General features: G+C 48.7%; 1 protein-coding gene across 16 annotated transcripts in view; it reads left to right on the top strand.

The window, feature by feature from the left end:
- Positions 1-6,331, top strand: part of ERC1 (ELKS/RAB6-interacting/CAST family member 1) — a 526,143-nt gene extending 519,812 nt beyond the window's left edge. For all 16 annotated transcript variants that reach the window (XR_011497049.1, XR_011497048.1, XM_070494769.1 and 13 more), the window contains one exon: positions 1,941-6,331. Coding sequence is in view for 14 of the 16 variants with exons in the window: in XM_070494769.1 (XP_070350870.1) it covers positions 1,941-2,078 (138 nt within the window). In the remaining 2 variants the exon portion in view is untranslated. The remainder of the gene's footprint in view (positions 1-1,940) is intronic.
- Positions 6,332-18,798: the final 12,467 nt, after the last annotated feature.

Here is an 18,798-nt window from a genome sequence, read left to right as displayed (position 1 = left end):
GTGTCCCCCAACCTGCCTTAGTGTCAGCCCTGCTTAACTCTCACCTGGGCTTGCAACAATAACCTCCCTTGATGTATTCTTCCTTCCACTCAGTCTCGCGTGTTTTTATGTTGGTAAGAAAATGAAGCTAATCATGTCACTGCGCAGTGTAAAAACTCTTGGGCTTCCTTTTGTTGTTATTTTAACCAGATTAAATCTGAACTCCTTAGCTTTACATACACAGTCTTGCCTCAGTCTGTCTCTTCTGCTTCATTTCCTGTCGTTCTCCCCGCAGTCCCCTTACCTCGTGCTCCAACCATATTGAACATTTCACCCTGCCCTACATCTGGGCCAAGCCCTTTCATAGCTCTGCGCATCAGCATTTGTTTCATCTGCTTGAAAGCCTCTTCTGTCTTTGATCTCCCAGGCAAACTCCTATTCAGCTCTCAAGATCCAGATCACATGTTGCCTTTAGTAACATCTTCTTGGACTCCCCCAGGATGAAACAGAGTCATTCTTAGGTCTTCCTTGTACTGGGATGTAATTATCTGTTATTGTTTGTCTCTTCCATTAACCTAAATGGATCTTCAAGGCAAGGACCAAATCTATTCATCTTTCAGTACCTAGCACATAGTAAGCCCTCAATAAATGTTGGTTTAATGCTTGAGAAGACCTGTCAAAGAGTGTTTAAAACAATAAGAAGTTAGGGGTCATCCTGGTGGCGCAGCGGTTAAGTTCGCACGTTCTGCTTCAGCGGCCTGGGGTTCACTGGTTCGGATCCCGGGTGCGGACATGGCACCACTTGGCAAGCCATGCTGTGGCAGGCGTCCCACGTATAAAGTAGAGGAAGATGGGCACAGATGTTAGCTCAGGGCCAGTCTTCCTCAGCAAAAAGAGGACTGGCAGCAGGTGTTAGCCCAGGGCTAATCTTCCTAAAAAAAAAAATAGGAAGTTAGAAATATACTTACTCCTAAACAAACAGAAGACTATCTTATGTTTCTCAAAATAATCTCCTTAGCTAAATTAGCAGGTCTAAGGTAGGATATTCTAGTGTACTGAATGAGAGTGGTACATGGCAAATGAGGGAGGTGTTTTAAATGATGGTTCCCCAGAGCAAAGACCATGATGCAAGGTGAGGATCCTGTCTGAGGTCGCCCGTGTGCCCTCCTCCACTCCTGGGCACGTGTGAGATACTGTACACAATGGACAGAGTGTTTCAGCCGGAAGGAGAGGCCTAGGATTGGAGTCCCAGTCTGCAAATTACCATCTTTGGGCCTTAGACTAGTCACTAACTTCAAGGCCTCATTGTCATAAAGAGACATTTGATATTTACTTTTACACTTTCCTGGTTGTTAATTTTGGTGCAGAAAGACTTCACATAGAAAGTGCCTTTTTTGTCATTTCTTTTTTTTTTTCCGGCTTTATCAAAGTGTATTTAAAGAAAATTGTGATATATTTAAAGTGTACAACATGATGATTTGATATACGTACACATCATGCAAGGATTCCCACAGTTGAGTTAATACGTCCGTCATCTCAACGTTGCCTTTTTTTCTTTGTGGGAACACTTAAGTTATACTTTCTTAAAAAGTTTCAATTACACAATACAGTATTATCAACTGTAGTCACCATATTGTACATTAGCTTCTCAGACCTTATTCATCTTCTAACTGAAAGTTTGTTCGCTTTTATCAGACTTTCCCCCAACTCCCCAGCCCCTGGCGACTACCATTCTGTTCTCTCTTTGTATGAGTTCTACTTTGTTTTTAGATTCCACACACGTAAGTGATACCAAAGAAAGTATTTGTCTTTCTCTGTCTGGCTTGTTTCACTTAGCATAATGCCCCCCAGTTTCATCCATATTGGTATAAATGTCATTTATTGGTGAACAATAATTCTTAACTCAGTGCAAATAGGATTGTTTTATTTCATCCGAAATCCATCTTTCCTTTCTTTCTCAGCTTCAGAATGAATTAGAAAAAGGTGAACGGGACAATGCAGAACTGCAGGAGTTTGCCAATGCCATTCTGCAACAGATAGCAGATCATTGCCCTGACATCCTGGAGCAAGTGGTCAACGCATTAGAAGAGTCGTCCTGACCCTGCTGCCTGGGGAGGGCGAGCCCAGCAGCCCAGCAGAGTGAGCCCCAGGAGCCAAGAAAGGAGAACTACGAGGAGCAGGCCCCCAGAAACTTCTTGGCGCCAAACAAACACTGCGAACCCTATCCTATCTTGGTCAGTCCTTCAAGTGTGATTCCAGCACCATTGCTACATGTGTCATCTTACTCTGCCCTTCTACTTTGGATGTTGTCTCTACACTAATTTTCTTGATGTCCAGGGTGGGTAAGTGGCCAAGTCTCCCTGAAGAACTGCCATCCAGTCAGCACCAGTGGAGAACTGTGGAAGCTGGTGGCTCTTCCCTTGCAGAGGGGCATGGAGTAGAGAGCCCTCTTACCTCTGTGCTTGGCATGAGAACTAAATCTGGAATCTACTTGGAGTTCAACATATTGAGAGAATACTTCCCAATGGACCAGAGAGCTGTCTGTTCTAATATCACAACAGGTGCTTTCTCCTAAAAGAGTTTTTAAAAATCACAAACAGAGTATTAGAAAAAGAGAGAACAGGGACAAAGAGGAAACCGACTCTTCTTTCTGCTACTTCTTTTGTTTCCTTTTCCTGTGTAATGTTTCATGCAGAGGACTACAAGCAGGCCTCATGATGGCTAAGTGAACACTAATAGCCCCGGTTTTGAGTCTTCACCCAGCCCACTCTGTGTCACCTGTCCTTGTTCTTCTCCCCAAACAGTGAACAAGAGGGTGGTGTGACCAGTTCTCCCCTAGTCCCTCTTGTTTAAGACCTCTGACTTTATTCTACTTTGTTTGCCGGATCATGTGTCTCTAGTTGAAAGAGAAGAGCGTTTGACCTGAGGCACTGCCGTCACCACCTGCAGCTCTGCCTCTGTGGCAGATGACGGTCCCTTAGGATCAGGCTGCTTTCTCCCGAACATCTCCCTCATCAGCATTCTAGGCCCCTGAGCTCCAAAACAATGCTTCTGCCTTCCCACCACCCATGCTCCAAGCTCTTACAGCCCAGTGGTCACTGATGCTCATGACCCACCTTTCACCCTTTTAACTTTACTCTTGATGTGCACTCCCAGAACCATGGCCTCGTGCATTGCCTGGAAGCTCCCTCGGGCACAAATGAATGTTTCTCATCCCACACGCATTTCTTCCTCCATTCTTTCATTCAAAGAATATTTATGAAATGCCTACTGCATGCAAGTCACTGATAGGCACCCATGTATGAAAGAAGTCTCTTTTCAGTGAGGGAGAGGCATAAAGGATTCTATGAGACATACCTGGTTGAGTCAAAGCAGTAAAAGGCATACCTTTCCCCTCCCCCATCCTAATAGAAGGTATCTTTTCCAGAAAAATCTTCCACAAATCAGCATTTCTCATTTCTCATTGTAATGGAATTGATGGGTTTAGAGGATAGGGGACTGAGTCACTTACTTGCCTGCAGGATTCCACTTGGTGATTCAGGAGTTTTGTTTGTAGTCATTACCCTGAAGGAGTGTTCTGTTTATGAGGCTACGATAGCAGATAGTGTTTTCTTAACATATCTTCGTACACATCGTGGAACTTGGCCAGCTCCATGTTACAAATTAGAAAATTGACTCCAAAGTTGCAAATCCAATTGAAAGTATTGGCATTTTGAAAGGCATTTTTCCCAAGCATAGACAATAACAGTCCTAAACAGGCAGGCACCAAGAACTAGACCGCTTAACCCAAACCTAGCCCTTCGACCATGTCTACGGCCAGACACCCGCCAGGCACTCACGCGTTCTGATAAGAGTTGCTGAGCTAAATGTTTTTGTCTTCATTTTTCCCTTTCCCCTTCCCTAATTACTCACCCAAAGAATCTGATGCTGCCTGTAAAGTCATCGCAGCCATCGGTTCAGTATCTTCCCACCAGCAGCCCTTGAAGGTCCCATTAACTTATATGGTCAAATCTGCAGCTGCCCTGATTCCCCACTGTAAAGCAGTCTCTCCCTGTGAGAAGCTGTGGAGTGTTCCTTATCGAAGGTTTAAATGGACTCTGCTCGTAAACTTCTTCCTGAGAGGCTTCCTGATGGCCAGGCTGGCCAGAACCAGGGTGCAGGGGTTAGATAGTAAATGCCGTGGTCATTTGTGGTCAATTACCTCAATTCCATTTATTTATTGCACTGCCCATAAATCTTGTAGAAAGCCCCCAGTATTTTAGGGCTGGAGTATTCGAATCTCACTTTATCTATCATAATGCAAAGAACTGCGGTATGATACCAGCCTTCCTAGGACTACAGCAGAACAGAGAACGCAGAAGAGGCTAGCCCCAAAGAAGTGGCCTGGCCTGGCCTGGTACTGACTGGCTGCTCTTTAGCTGGTCTGGCAAGAGAGGGCATGAAGCAGGTCTCCTTGGATCCCGCTGATTCCACCTTTACCATCAAATACAACACCTGCCGCTCTAGCCCACTTGTGCATGCCTCACTGCACCTCCTTCCTTCACCTTGTTTCAACCCTTCCTGTTGCTTCTGCTCCAAACCTTATAGAATTCCTCTGGACAAGTGCTTCTGAGAAAAGCTTTCTGAGGCAGACATCATCTGTCTAGTCTCCATGACCCAGAGCAGGGAGTCTCCTTGATTCTTCTTGGGTGGTCATCTTGGCATCTCGTGTGGTTCTGAGGACTGTTCGGTCCTAGATGAAAGTAGGCTCTGGCTAAAGTTTAATAGTGAACATGACCTGCCTTTATATTATAGGGGCAAAGTTAATACAGTTTCTAGCATTTAGAGTATCTTACTGAGTTTAGATCATTGAGCCAACATACTAAATGCACAATCCCATCACATAAGGACTTGTCATTCCATGAACCTCTTCTGGTATTCATGATTTCACAAGGTCATGAAACTTCTACCGAAGGCTGTGTAGCCTTGAAAACTCACTGCAGGTTGCCCTAATGTTCACCAAATTCATCCATTCCATTGGCAAATCTAGTTGCCCCTCAGCGCCTAAAAATCTGTACCCCAAATCAAGATCATCTTAAAGGGGACAAGAAGAAGAAGAGTGGGTGGAATCCAACCTGGGGCTCGTGACTGAAGAAATACAATGTCACTTTCTCATCTTTCCATATGCCTCTATCTCAGGTACTCATTGAATTCTTGATGACGTATCTGACTTGAGATTTGCAAGGACTTGGATACCATTTGAAATGGAAAAGATTTTTCATTGGGCTTTAACATACTAAGAAATATGAATGGGAATCCCCAAATCTTTCTCAGCTCTAAGCTTTGGCCTTGTACCTCACAGTCTAAAGAAGTTCTAAGAGCTTCTCTCTCTTCCTTACACTCAAGCTTTAGAAGTACTAGTAAAGCAGACTGGGCCCTTCAGTGTCAATAGTGGCAATGTGACTTGGCACTTTTTGTTGATAAAAGCCTGTTTCGTTTTCCATGAGGAGCTCCTTGGCTCACCCACTCCTTAGAGTGAGAGAAGAGGAAGTCATCACAAAGTTTTAGTCAACTGCTGAACTAATCCCTCCCCTGTGGATGGTCAGGATTGGCATTTGGATTGGCTGCTAGAGAGTCCTGCTGATCCCAGAACCCTCCTGCCCTCCTGTTTGGCTCCATTACTTAAGCATAGGCCCACTGGCTACCTGTGGGTTCGTTGAGGAAAGAGCAAATTGAGGAATATGTCACCACATAGAGTGTGACCCTCACATGGCACCTCCAAAGTTACAGTGGACCCTGTGTCAGCAATATCAGTAACTTTCATGTCTGCGTCCCCACCCCCATCTCCTGACCTGCAAGAGTTCAAAACTATGGGAAAGGTGATGAGAAGAGAGACGAGAAGCAGTGTGGCATGCTGCCTTTGCAAAGCCTGCGAGGCCAACCCGTCATCACTGCCGGTCCCTGGGCTTCTCAGGACAGTGACTTGAAACATTCAAAGAAGTATTTAAGAAGAATCTGGAGTTTCCCCCATATGAACTAAGGGAATATTTGGGCAAGAAAAAAAACATACAAGGAAATCCTTCTGAACAAAATGGCTTCTTTACTTACTCTTTTTAAGCAAAAACTGTTTCCAAACTTTTTAGTGTCAAATCTGTAACCAAGTGTCTCCTGATTTTTCCCCAATGTGTTTGGCAAGTGCTGTGACCCTGTTGTAGGTATTTCTCCTGTGACTCTTGGGGAGAGGTGGTTTTAGGATTGATTTCGGGGGAGCAGATTTTTGTCCCATCCCACCCTCCTCTCTGTTTCTCTGCTTGTCAATATTGTCTGTGTGGTTCAGAGAATTGGGGCAGTTACATTTTGTCCATTGTCAAGATTATTAAGATATTAAAAAGTAGTTGTAGAACTGAAAAATTAAAGAGCTGTATTTAAAGAAAATGCAAACCAATATCATGTTAATAAAGGAATTCAAGCTATGAGGCAGCCAAACTCCCCCTCCTCCACCAGGTGGCCCTGGTGGCAGCTGGGCTAGCCGCTTGGACAGTACAATGGCCACGCTGCAGGTAGGTGACTGCCTGGGTGAAAGAGACAACTGCTGAGGAAAAGGAATAGGAATCTGGAACTCAGAGAGTCCCAATTGTGCCAGAGATTTTCCTATAAGTCCTCAGGACCTCTGGGTAGAGATTTCAAAGTTTGTGACCCTATAACCACCCTCCCCCACATTGGTCCCAGCTCAGTGTGCCTAATACTGTGTGGTAGCCTGGGCTTGACTCTCAAGCCCCACACCTGGCAGCAGCCCTGTACAGGCCACAGAACCTCTTTCCTGCCCACTTGGTGCTATATCATCCAGGGACCCTTCCAGTATGGGCCAAGCACTGGCTGCTGGAGCCTGCAATCCAGGCGAATGAATTGTACTCAGATCTCAATTCTTTCTGGCTTCAGGCCCTCGATTCGTTCTCTTTAAAGCTTTTTAGACCCCAGATCTCCCGAGCCCAGGCGGTCTCTCTTGGCCCCAGAGATACCATGGTCAGGAAAGGAAGTGATCCCTGCTGAAGCCAGAGAATCCACGCCCGGGCCAGAGCAAGGCCTCTGCGCCCAGCCCCTCTTCCACACCACGCCAGTATCGCATCCATCCTCTAATGCAACTGGACCTACCTGAGGGCAGCACAGCACCCGTTCGGTCCTACCCGCCCCGTGCAGGACTAGCCCAGGAAGGTTCCAAGCCCACCAGGAAACGTGGGGTCTCCCTGGGATTCGCTCCCCTCTGCTTCAGAAGAGAAGTGCTGCACTCAGTGAGGAGCCAAGGAGCGCTGGGTGCTGACTCCTCGTAGCTTGAGTTCCTTTTGGAGACAGTAGCAGCTGCGATGGTGGTGTCTGATGCAAATGCACCCGCTGCCTTCAACTGTGTGTGTGTGTGTGTGTGTATGTGTGCGCGTGATGGCCAGAGTCATGTTACTGACAGGATAGTGACATTACAAAGAAAGTGTGTTATAGTCAACTTTGCCTTGATAATTATTGTAAACACTTTGTTCATTTTTTTCTTTTTTATTCACAAACTAAACCCATCAGGAAATTATAAAGTTATTTAAAAATTGTGTGCTGTGTCTTTAAGTCTCTTCCAGTCTGATAAACCAAGTGACATGTGTCCTCAAATGCTAGAAAAGCAAGGAAAGGCCAGCAGTCCCCAAGAGGTCACTTCCAGTGGTAGGTAAGCCCAGAAGCGGGAGTACCCGGTGGAGGAGTTGGCAGCGCACGGAGCTCTGACAGGCCTGGTGGGGTGCCCTCAGAAGAGTAAGCCCCCTTTAGGCCCCACCTGAGCTCTGGGTTGGCAGCCCCCCTCCTTGCCTTTCAAAGTCAATATCCACCTCCCCTTTTCCCTCCTTACACCCTAGGCCCTGAGCCAGGTTCTCCATTTCAGATCTAATCATGTTCCAGAGCTTAGAGTACGTACCCACTGCCGAGGGGCCACAGAGCTGCTCATGCTCAGATGGAAGAGCAGCAAGGAGGGGCACAACTTGACAGGGTGTTTGTTTGCAACTGGGATTCGAGCTTCGCAGGGGTGTATTGTGATGGATTAACTCTGGGATGTGTGAGCTGTATCAGCCAACAGAAAGTGTGAACACCAAGAGTGAAAGGGGGCCAAGTGCTTGAAAAATTTCCAGCTTTGATATTTGTCTTGGGCCTTGTGCTCCATAAGAAATTATTCTGGGGAATTTCTTTTATGAGAATTAGTTTTCTGCTTAGCTTCATTTCTGTGTCTACCCCGGAAAGGAATCAGCCTGCTTGCTGCATTCCCTCCCTCGCCCGTGTCACTTCTGTCCCCCATGGAGTGCTGGCACTTGGGAATTGGAGTGTGAGAGGTGAGCGTCGCCCCTGCCGGTAGGCTCTCCCAACACCCAGGTTCTGCCCCTGCCTCGCTCTCTCCTGCCCGAGCAGCTGTTGAGAAGTTCCCCCAGGTGTAGGAACACCTGGGGATGGCGCTGTTTACAGAACTGAGACCCTGAGGCTGCTCGTCATTCCGTCGGGAGGCAGGAGCAGCTTTGCTAGCAGAACGTGTATCCTACCACACAGTATGGAATCACAACCTCAAGCAGATGTGTCCACAGAAAACTGTCAGATTACACTGATCAGCCGTTTCCAGGCTTTTCCATTAATCTTTTTTCACTGTTTGTTTATTCATCCTGTGGTCTACCAGCACTCGGTTGCAGACAAATGGATGCAGAGACCACAGGTTTAAGGAAAATATGTGAGAGGAGAACTCGCGATTGAGAATTCCATCCATTAACTTGTTTTTTTCTCTGAACTGGGAAAGACTGCTATTATTTGATTTTTGAGGTGAAATATCTCGGGCTAACTCAAAGATGATTAAGAACTAGCTAGGCCCTGGGGTGAGGCAGTGTTCTGAGGAAGCAGTTTGAGATCTGCCAGCTTTCCCAGATGTCCTGGAAAGAGCTGTGGAAGAGCTTGGAGCCCCTGGCTGCCCCTTGACCTCTCAGCCTCTTTTCAACCTTCCCCTCTAAAATAATGCTGCCTCCATCTAGGTCACAGCCACAAGCCATAATGAGGATCGTACATAATTACATTTTTCCTTTTTGAAAGCTCCTTTAAGAGTATAAAGCATAAAATTGCTTTCTTCATGTCTGCAATTTGCTTTAAAATAATCAAGTATGTGTGTTGGGGAGGCGGCAAGGAGCAGGCTACAGATACAGAAAGATTGGCCATGAGTCAGTAATTGTTGAAGCTGGGCATTGGGTACATGGGTTCGTTATACCATTCTATTCTTGTATATGTTTGGAATTTTCTCAAGTTAACTAGTGTCATCCTTCAATTGTACTTGCCCAGTCATCAAACGTGGACCTTTTCCCCCAGGATCCAAGTAATCCACATTCACAAATTGTCACCAGAGCACTCAGTTCGGTGTTCAGACCCCTGTGTTCTAGGCAGCAGGCATACAAATACTCAGAGCTAGTGTCACGTCTCCCGTGGGTCAGGTCCGGTTCTCAGTGCTCTTCTGCTTTGTCTCATTTCGTCTTCATAGCAATCTCATGAGACAGCTACTATTATCCCCACTTTGCAGATGAGGCACAGAAGGGGTAATCACCTGTCCCAGTCATGCAGCTCATGAGTGGTAGGGCTAGAATTGAGACCCAGCTTGTGCTCCTCAACCCGCTATTGTGGCCCCTTCTCTCAGGGAGATGATAATCCAGTGGAGGAAACTAATCCCAATAAAACATGGTGTGGGAGCACAGAAGAGCAGGCAATGCTCTTCACAGACCTTCAAGTTTGATCTTGAAAGATGAATTTTGCCAGCAACGGAGTTCAAGGATGAGGGGAGGCAGAAAAGACGGCCTGAGCAAAAACAAGGAGGTAGGAAAGGACACGAGGTGTCGGGAAGCAATGACACCAATGTTGATAGATGGAATACTGCTTGGCCTGAGAGCGTGGAGGAGGGGCCGTGGTGGCTGAAAATGTAGCTTAAAAGGAAGTTGAATGAGCCCATATTGTGAAAGGTTTCTAATGCCCTGGAAAGGAAGGCGAGCTTGGGAGAGTATTACCCACACCACCAGTGACCCTAACCACAGCCACCACAAGAGGCTGATAAAGAAAAAAGCACCTGGGTGTGTCCACTCTGGAAAGTGCCCTGCTTTGCTGACCCTGAGGGCTGTTGGAGAAAGAGAAGAGAAGGCCACGGCCTGAAGCTGTCAAGGGAAGTTGCCCAAAGCTACACCTCCAGGAAGTGATGGACCTGGAGCTCAAACGTGGCTGGGTCTCTTTCCAAACCTTTCTCTCCAGTTCCTTTCACTGGTGCACAGCACCATCAAAGGCTCAAAGCCAGGTAGGAGGCTGACGTGTGATCTAGGACACTGAGGAGACTTCCTGCTAGCCATGTAGGGTTTGAGGTATCAAGGCCAGGGGGTGGTTTGAGGTTTCAGAGGAAAGAGGGAAATGATACGCCTGGCTTGCTCACCAGCAGGATGGATGTGAGTCCTGCCAGGAGTTCGTGCTCCATTAGGCTCCGGAAGCCATTTACTCCCCAAGAAGTAGGCGATGAAGCGCTAGAATGTTCTCACCTTTTTTGGGCCCTTGATGGGAAAGGAATGAGGTTTGAAGACTTGGTGATGCACGTCAGCCCTCCCCACCCACAGAGACCGCTCCTTTGCCACGTTGCCTGGGGAAGAAGTTATCACCCGGCTGCAGCGGTGGCTCCCAGGGCAGCCATGGGATCTTCACAGCCTCGTGCTGCTCCTGGGCTTTAAAAGGAAGGAAAAGCGCTCTGTTTTCCTTCCAAACCGTTCACGACAGCATGCTGACCATCTTTCCCCTCCTGAATTAACACTCCTTCCAATCTCTCAGCCTCGGCACCCCTGGTGCTCCGTCTCCTCAGTCTTGTTTATGGGGGCAAAGACCTTGAGCCGTGGTCCGTTTAAGAAGGAGAGTTGGCCAGGTGAGGAAAACGTCCATCGGACAGCTGCAGAGTTTCCATGCCAAAAGCTGTCTCTAGCCTCTGGTGGAATTCACACTCAAGAGGTGGTTCCTATTTGGTTCATCTTGGACCTGAACTTTTTTATCATGGTTTTATTAAGGGTTGTTGGAAATGAGGCTTTGGAGGGAATCTGTTTGCATTCTTAACGTGGACTTGGAGTTGTGTGCACGGTTTAATGGGTTGGTGTCCCTGGACAGCTCCTTACTGTGCATTTGTGCAGTGTGCGTGTACTGGGAACACAACTCAGAAAGGAGAACTCTGTGATGGTGCTCCCGCCACCGCTGAGGAAAATGGTGAGCCACGTGGGCAGCGACCTTGGAAACATGGGGCAGGCTCCAGGGTGCATGGGTGACTGGAGGTTTCTACATCCAGTTTTTCCAGCATTGTTATCATAAGCATTGATGGCAGGAGGATCCTGCAACTCTTAGGAGTCATCTGAATCTTTTGGGGAAAAGAAAACTCCAGAAGCTAGTCAACCTTCCCCATCAGTTGGGCTCATTGCTGGACATTCCCTGATGCTAGCTGCCTAAAGGACACCCAATCCAGGAGGGGCTGTCCATCTCGGGGCAGCTGTCTTCAGCTACACCCTCTCCTCGCCCAAGTTCAGCCTCTTTGGGGCCTTCGGGGGGTGTGGGGAACAGGGTGCTTATCCTGCTCAATGGGCAGAGAACGAGCTTCTCTATTTCAGGGCAAAGTAGGGCTTGGCCTGTGGCATGTTGGCCCTGAACATGAAGGCAGGTGGGCCAGGAATGGGAAAACCTAGGTTCCCATCCTGGCTTTGCTGGAGAATTCATTTAACTTCTTTGACCTTCAGTTTTCTCATTTTTAAAATAGAAATATGCTGCCCACTTCACAGGTGTGTAGTGAAGGTAAACGAGATAATGCGCGGGAAGCAGCAAGCCCCACGTAGTATACGGTGGGCATCCAGCAGCCATCGGTCGCATTAAATCAGCTTGAGTGAGCCGTCTCTCGCTTGCGGAACTTGCTGGGCAGCACCTGCCATGTGTAGGGTAGGATGATCCCCATGGGTTGTAAGGAAATCCACACATTGTTTTGCCTAAAGCCTTGAAAATGGGATCATCACCTTTATAGAAGGTCATCTCGCTCTGCCCAGAGCCTACTCCAAGGCCTGTCGCCTGCTGTCTGGAATGCTCCGTAGATGCCGAAATCCTCTACAGGTGGGAAGACAGGCCTCGGAGGAGAAGTCTCCTGTGGGGGAGTCACTGACCTCTCCACTCTGCCCCTGTTCCAGGCCCCCCAGGCCCTCTCTGGACTCAGGAAAGTACAATCAGAGGGCTCTGGGCCTGCCTTCCTGGGAGCCTGGTCCCTGGGCTTGGGCCCCTGTCCCCTCCCCCAGGGGAGTCGGATGCCAACAATCATATTGCTTCTGCTTTAGGAGGAAAAAAAACCCAGATGCCAATGTGCCTGCCTCATCAGCTGGGACCACGTTACCCTCCTGCAGGGATGGGCTCCTGAATGCGAGCTTTGTCTGCCCTGCCTCTTAGTCACTGTGACAAAAGAGACCCAGAGAGACTGGAGCCCAGCACTGGATTCTTTGGCCAGGACGTCACGTCGTGGTGTTCAGGACACAGGATACAAACAGGCCCTGATTGCAGTACCTCCCAGCTCTCCTATGAGGACTAAAACTTGCAAAAGGCGCGGGAAGTGTCCCCATTCAATGCCTGAAGTGAGAGGACACTTCGATCCTCATTTCCTCCCACCCAAACTGGTGGCCTGTTCTTCTCCCTGTCCCCTCACTGCCTGTAAGGCCCCTGAGGGCAGGGGCTGTGTCTGTTCTTCCTTTTGGGCCCCCTGCGTGCCAATGGCACATGCTTGTGCTCACACTAGGGCCTACTGAGTGGTTCAAACTGATTTGCTCACTTGGTGGCTTCTGACGAGCTTTGTGTTCCGGGATACTCTTTCCCACAGCTGGCCCAGTTTAGGTCCTGTCACTAGAAGTGTATCAGTTTCTGGAATATCAGCACAGACATCTGTCATGAACCGAACTTTCCCTGTGGGCAGGACAGGTCAGAACAAGCCTGCTCCAGAGCTCCTTGGAACCATGGGGAGCCCTGTCTGCTGCCTGCTCTGTCAAATTCCTTGTCTCCGGGCCAGGGCGTGGAGCAGCGGGGCCCTGTGACTGCTGTCTCCTGTGCAAGCGGTGGGAGGGAAGCAGCTTGGGCTTGACCTGGAGCCTCAGGGTCCTGTTTGAGGGTCTTACTGTGGCCTTCTCTACTGCCCTGTGCCGAACTCTGCTCAGGTCCTCTGTCTCTGAACTTTTATTTCCTTCCAGGAGCTCTCGAGAAGTCTCACAAGGCTGCTTCCTTCCTTCTCTGACCTTGGTGAGGTCGTGAAGACTCAGAATCTAATGCAGGTGTTAGTTCTTCAGAGGAAAATCTTCACGCTGAAGGGCTCGTCTGATGTTCAGTGAACTTGCCATGGACTGAAATGCAGCCAGGCTTCCTCCTCTCCCTCTGAGCGTGTGTGAGGCATACGCCCTCACTCGATGTCAATACACACACACACAAACACACACGCCGAGGCTTTGGCCGAGGGTGAGGGTCTCCATGTTATGAAGGAAATGAGTAAACAACTTCAATATTTTTCCCCCTCTGAGGCTTGCAAAGAAGGTGTTAAGAGCACAAGATTTAAATCATAAACTTTACTAAAAGCCAAACAGCGCAACATATGACTCTTGCCGACTCGGACAGAGTGTTTGGGGTAAAGCTCCGCTGAGCTAATCCAGAAGGAATTGGGTGGAGGAAGAGGGTGGGTGGGAGTCAGCCAAAGCATCCAACTGTGAAAGGGGGAGTGCCCGTGAGCGCTGACCCCACCACCCACCCGGCGGACCAAGGAGGGTGGTGCAGGAGCCCAGGTAAGGCCTTTAAACTCTTCTTTCTACCTTTCCTCATGCTATTTTTTAACCAATGGAGCCTCATTTACGCATAAATGGCTCATGGCAAGGGAGGGGAGCATCTATGCCGGCAAGTCCCAGAAATGGCTGAAATTGCCCACTGAGGAGCTATGAGCAACACACAGGAGACGGGGGCTCCTGTTGCTCACGTGCCGGGCTCCTCTCCACCCAACCTGAGGACCCCTCCCCCAAAGACTAGTTGCGTCTTTACCGGGGGCAGGGACTATGCTCAGCGTCTCACAAGACACGGAAATAAGATTCCTGCTTGAGAGGAGCTCCAAGTCCAGTTGAAAAATCAGAACAAAGACATGAATCAACAGTGAGCGCTATAATTCGGGATGGGATCAGGGTGCGGGGGAAGAGAAGAGCCTCCACAGGGCAGAGGGAACCACTCTTACCTCCAACCCAACTTCAGCTCCATGATGTCTTCCCACAAGGGCCCTGCCAAGCTCGGGCACCTCAGTGACACCCAGCCCACCTCCCGTGCCTGATCTGTTTCGGCTCCTGAGGACATTTCTGCACTATGAGGCTCTCTTGTGATTTTTGTGTCATTGAACTTGCAAGTGCCTCGTCCCCCGTCTCTGACACAAGCTTGCCAAGGACAGGAGCCCATCTCTGCAGAGCCCTGCGGCCCCTAGGTCAGGAGCCACCCCATTCCACGCCTGACAGAAGCCCCCCATCCCTGAGCCTGCCCTTCTGAGCTCTTTGACCCAAGGGAGTCGTGAGGACCTAAAGACAACACGGGGAGAGGAGGAGGGAGGGAGCCTCGGCTCGGGGACAAGGGCCGTGCTGACCTTCCTGCGCCAGTTAGACTTCAGTGGCTGAACAACTTCAGAAGACCTGCTGATCTTTCCTGTCTTAACAAAAGTATCGGTTTTATTAAAAGGTGTCAAAAATAATCAGCACAGCTTGGGACTGGCCACAGCGTTCTTATAGACCTCAGAGGTATCTCCTGGGGGCCTGGGCACCTGTGCCCAGAGTCTCTGCAGCCTTCAAAGAGCCGAGGCGTAGGGGTGGCTCTGGCGGGACGTGCTCTAATCCCCTTGGAATAACTTCCCGTATACGTGTGTTTGTAGGTGTCTCTGTAAACAGCGATTAAATGTTCCTGACCGGGTATCTGTGTCTGCAAACCAAGGCTTCTATTAAATGTAATTACTTCCTCCTGGAGTTTCTTTGAATTCCCCTCCTAAGACCGAAGGAGAGGAGAGGCGTGTGCTGCGGGCCTCGCCTGGGAAGTGCCAGGAGATACTCCACGCCCCACAGAAAAGGCAGGCCCTCTCTCCCGCACCTGCCGCCGCTCTGGCCGTGGGGACAGTGCCAACCCCAAGCCTGGCAAGCCCTTTTGAACAGCTGCCCTGATTCTTTCTTTCCCATTTTCCCCTTTGCTTAAAAAGATCCCACCATAAAAATGTTTTCTTCTCTTCCTCCATGTGTAGCAAGCAGATCGGGAAACCCCACGGGCTGCAAATTGCATTGAGCTGCAAGCAGGCATTCACGCTGCTCAGGGGCGAACCGGTACCGTTTCAAGGTTCCAGCCGTGCCCAGCAGGACCGGGAAGGACTTGTCCTGGGTCTTCAGGACACAAAACCCCAGGTGCCGGCAGCTGGGCCTACTCGGTGGAGAAGTTTCTCGAGCAAACTCCGTTACTTAAGTTCTGGGTCTCTCCCCAGCTGCCCTTGGGGTCCTCCTGAGGTTTGCTGACGAGCTTGTTTCCAGGTTTGCCTCAGTCACTGCTGACTGTCAGTAAGTTTAGTTACCAAGGCAAACTTGGGCCCAGCAGCACTGTGCCCTCTCCCACCTCCCGGCCCCGCATGGGCGGCAGGCTGACCCGAGCCGACCCCGCTTTGCCGCAGCCTTCACAGACCGCCCCTCGCTCAGACGAAGCACCCCTTGTATTTGTTATTTTTTCACAGTGGCCCTCTCTGAGGTTAAAATTGAGAATTAGAGGGGAATTATTTATTTAAATACCTCAACAGGGGGTTATTTATATGAGAACAGACAGTATCCTTGATCATCCAGCTGCCGACTCACCGGGAAGGAAAGAACTCTTTATTACGAGCTCATGCTGAGTTGGTCACTGAGCCAGCCTTTCACGGGTGTTAACGGGGAGCACTGACCACGTTGTAGACAGATGTTGGATGAGAACACAGCGCACATCTGTTTTATCATCAGGGTATCCCTGTGCTTAGAAGAGGGGCTGCGGCGTTCTGGGTGTTCAGTAAAAATGCATCCCATAAATGAATGGAAAGGAAACGGAAGCTCAGAATGGGATGCCACTTCCGTGGAGTCTCCCAGCCCGACGCAGCTCCGTGGATGGAAGCCCAGGCCTGCCTGGCCTCCAGCCGGTGCTCCTCCTCGCCTGCCTTCCACATCTTTTCTGGATATAGCGTGTGAGGCTCTTGCAAAGGCTGCCCTCACACAGTATGCTGGTTTCCCAGAAAAGTTAAACATAGACCCACCATATGGCTGCCCCACTTCTGGGCATAGAGACTCAGAGGAGTTGAAGGCAGCGTCTCAAAGAGACACTTGTACACCCATGGTCACAGCAGCCTTATTCACAATAACCAGAAGGTGGAAGCAACCCAAGCGTCCATCTATTTGCTTGGATAAACAAAATAGATATACAGTGGAATATTATTCAGGACCTTAAAAAGGAAGGAAATTCTGACACATGCTACAACATGGAGGAACCTTGAAGACATTATGCTAAGTGATTGAATCAGATATTAAAGCACAAATATTGTATGATTCCTCCTATATGAGGTACCTAGAGTAAGCAAATTCATAGAGACAGGAAGTAGATTAGAGGGTGCCAGGGGCTGGGGATGGGAGAGATGGGGAGTAAGTGTTAATGGGGACAGAGTTTCAATTTGGGAAGATGAAAAAGTTCTGGAGATAGTGGTGATGGTTGCTCCACAGTGTGAATGTACTTAATGCCCCTGAATTATACACTTAAAAACGGCTAAAATGGTAACTTTGATGTTATATAAATTTGATCACAATAAAAAATTAGTAAAGATGGGGCCGGCCCCGTGGCCAAGTGGTTAAGTTGGCACGCTCTGCTGTGGCGGCCCAGGGTTTCGCCAGTTTACATCCTGGGCACAGACATGGCACCGCTCATCAGGCCATGCTGAGGCGGCATCCCACATGCCACAACTAGAAGGACCCACAACTGAAATATACAACTATGTACTGGGGAGATTTGGGGAGAAAAGGCAGAAAGAAAAAAAATTAGTAAAGAATGCTAAATGCAGACACAAAGTAGAATCGAGTTTTTGTTGGGGGTGATGAAAAAGGTTTGAGTGTAGATTGTAGTGACGGTTATACAATATTGTGAATTTATTTAGTGCCACTGCATTGAATACTTATGAAGGGTTAAAATTATAAATATTATGTTAAATATTTTTCACTATTTTTACACAGATATCATGAAAAGAAAAGAAAAAAGGAAGGCAGATTTTCTCCTAGTGACGAGAATTCTTAGGCTCGCCTCTCTCACAGCCTCCCTGTGTGCGGCACAGCAGTGTCAGCCACAGTCACCATGCTGCTCAGGACGTCCCTGGTGCTTACTTATTTGTAACTAGAAGTTGGTATCTTTTGACTACCTTCCAGCATTTCCCCCTCCACTACCCTCCACCTCTGGTAACCACAAATCTGATCTCTTTTGCTATGAGTTTGGTTTTTGTGGAGGTTTTTTATGAGAAGATGGACGTTAGCTGAACCTATTGTGGTCATCATTTCACAAAATATGTAACTCAAACCATTGTGCTGTACACCTTAAACATACAGTGATGTATGTCAATTATTTTTCAATAAAACTGGGGAAAAAATAATAGGATAAAAAATAAATTTCTTCCTAGTTTGTAGCAAAAAGAATTTTTTTTTAAATTTCTAAAGGCTCCCCCCATACCAAATCCTTGCAGCCTTAAGGGCTGCTTTGGTTATATCGCGCCCTCATCCAGAGTCTTTCAAAGGCTCCTTCTAGCCAAGGATAAAGCCTGAACTGGTCAGCCCGGCACCAAGGTCTCTCCGCCAGCCTGGTCACTGCTCCTCGGGCCTCCACGGCCCCAGGCCTTCCTGGGCCTCCCACCTCCTCTGCTCATCCTCGGCCCCAGTTTCGGACGAGTGTCTCTGGAATATTGAAAGCCTTCGGCAACACGTTGCCTGTCCCCCGTCTTTCCCCGAGCAGCCCAGGCCTCCCACCCCCTCCAGCCCTGCTGCCCAGGCTGGCTGGCCACTCCTCTGACTCCCTCTTGTCCACCCGAAAGCACACCTGAGAGCTTCTTCTACTTTCCAAATGGGGAATAGGGCACAAGGAGGTCAAATAAACTACTTTTTATTAGGTTTGTTTGGTTCAGAGCAGACAACTCCTGAGGAATTTACTTCCTATTAGAATAAAGAAAGGCTGCTTTCTATTGCAGGCATCGCCAGAGAGCAGTGAAATCGCCCTAACTTCCCCTCGACTACACACATCCCCTCTCACTCTCTAAGGCAGCCAGTTTTATTTTTGAACAAATTTTTATGTTAGAAAAAGCTTCCTTATAGCTTCATAGATGATTAGAGATGGAAAGGATCTTAGAAATAATCCCGCACAGTCTCTTCATTTGAAACAGAAGGAGGTCTCGAAACACTTCTCAATGTGATCAAGGTCCCCTGGTCCCTAGTGGCAGCCCCAGATGCCTCTCTCCAGCCCAGGCTCCCACCAGCATGGCACATGAGACCTCTGAATGGGGGTGATATCAGACACCAGCTAGGGTCTTCCCTACAGCCAGCTCTCTCCTGCCTTGACAATGTGCTCCCCTGCTCGGGGAACTTCTGTGTCCACAGGCAGTGAAGAGCACATCTTCCCCAAGGTCGACCCAAGAGCTGGGCAGCTAGAGGCCAGGCACAGGCAGAGCACGGATCCCCTGCCCCAGCCCTTTCCACCCCAACAGGAATAAATCTC

This window comes from Equus asinus, chromosome 22 (genome assembly GCF_041296235.1).
Source record: "Equus asinus isolate D_3611 breed Donkey chromosome 22, EquAss-T2T_v2, whole genome shotgun sequence".
Taxonomy (NCBI): Eukaryota; Metazoa; Chordata; class Mammalia; order Perissodactyla; family Equidae; genus Equus; species Equus asinus.
Note: the sequence above shows the minus strand (reverse complement) of the source record. Positions and strands in the feature narration are given on the sequence as shown.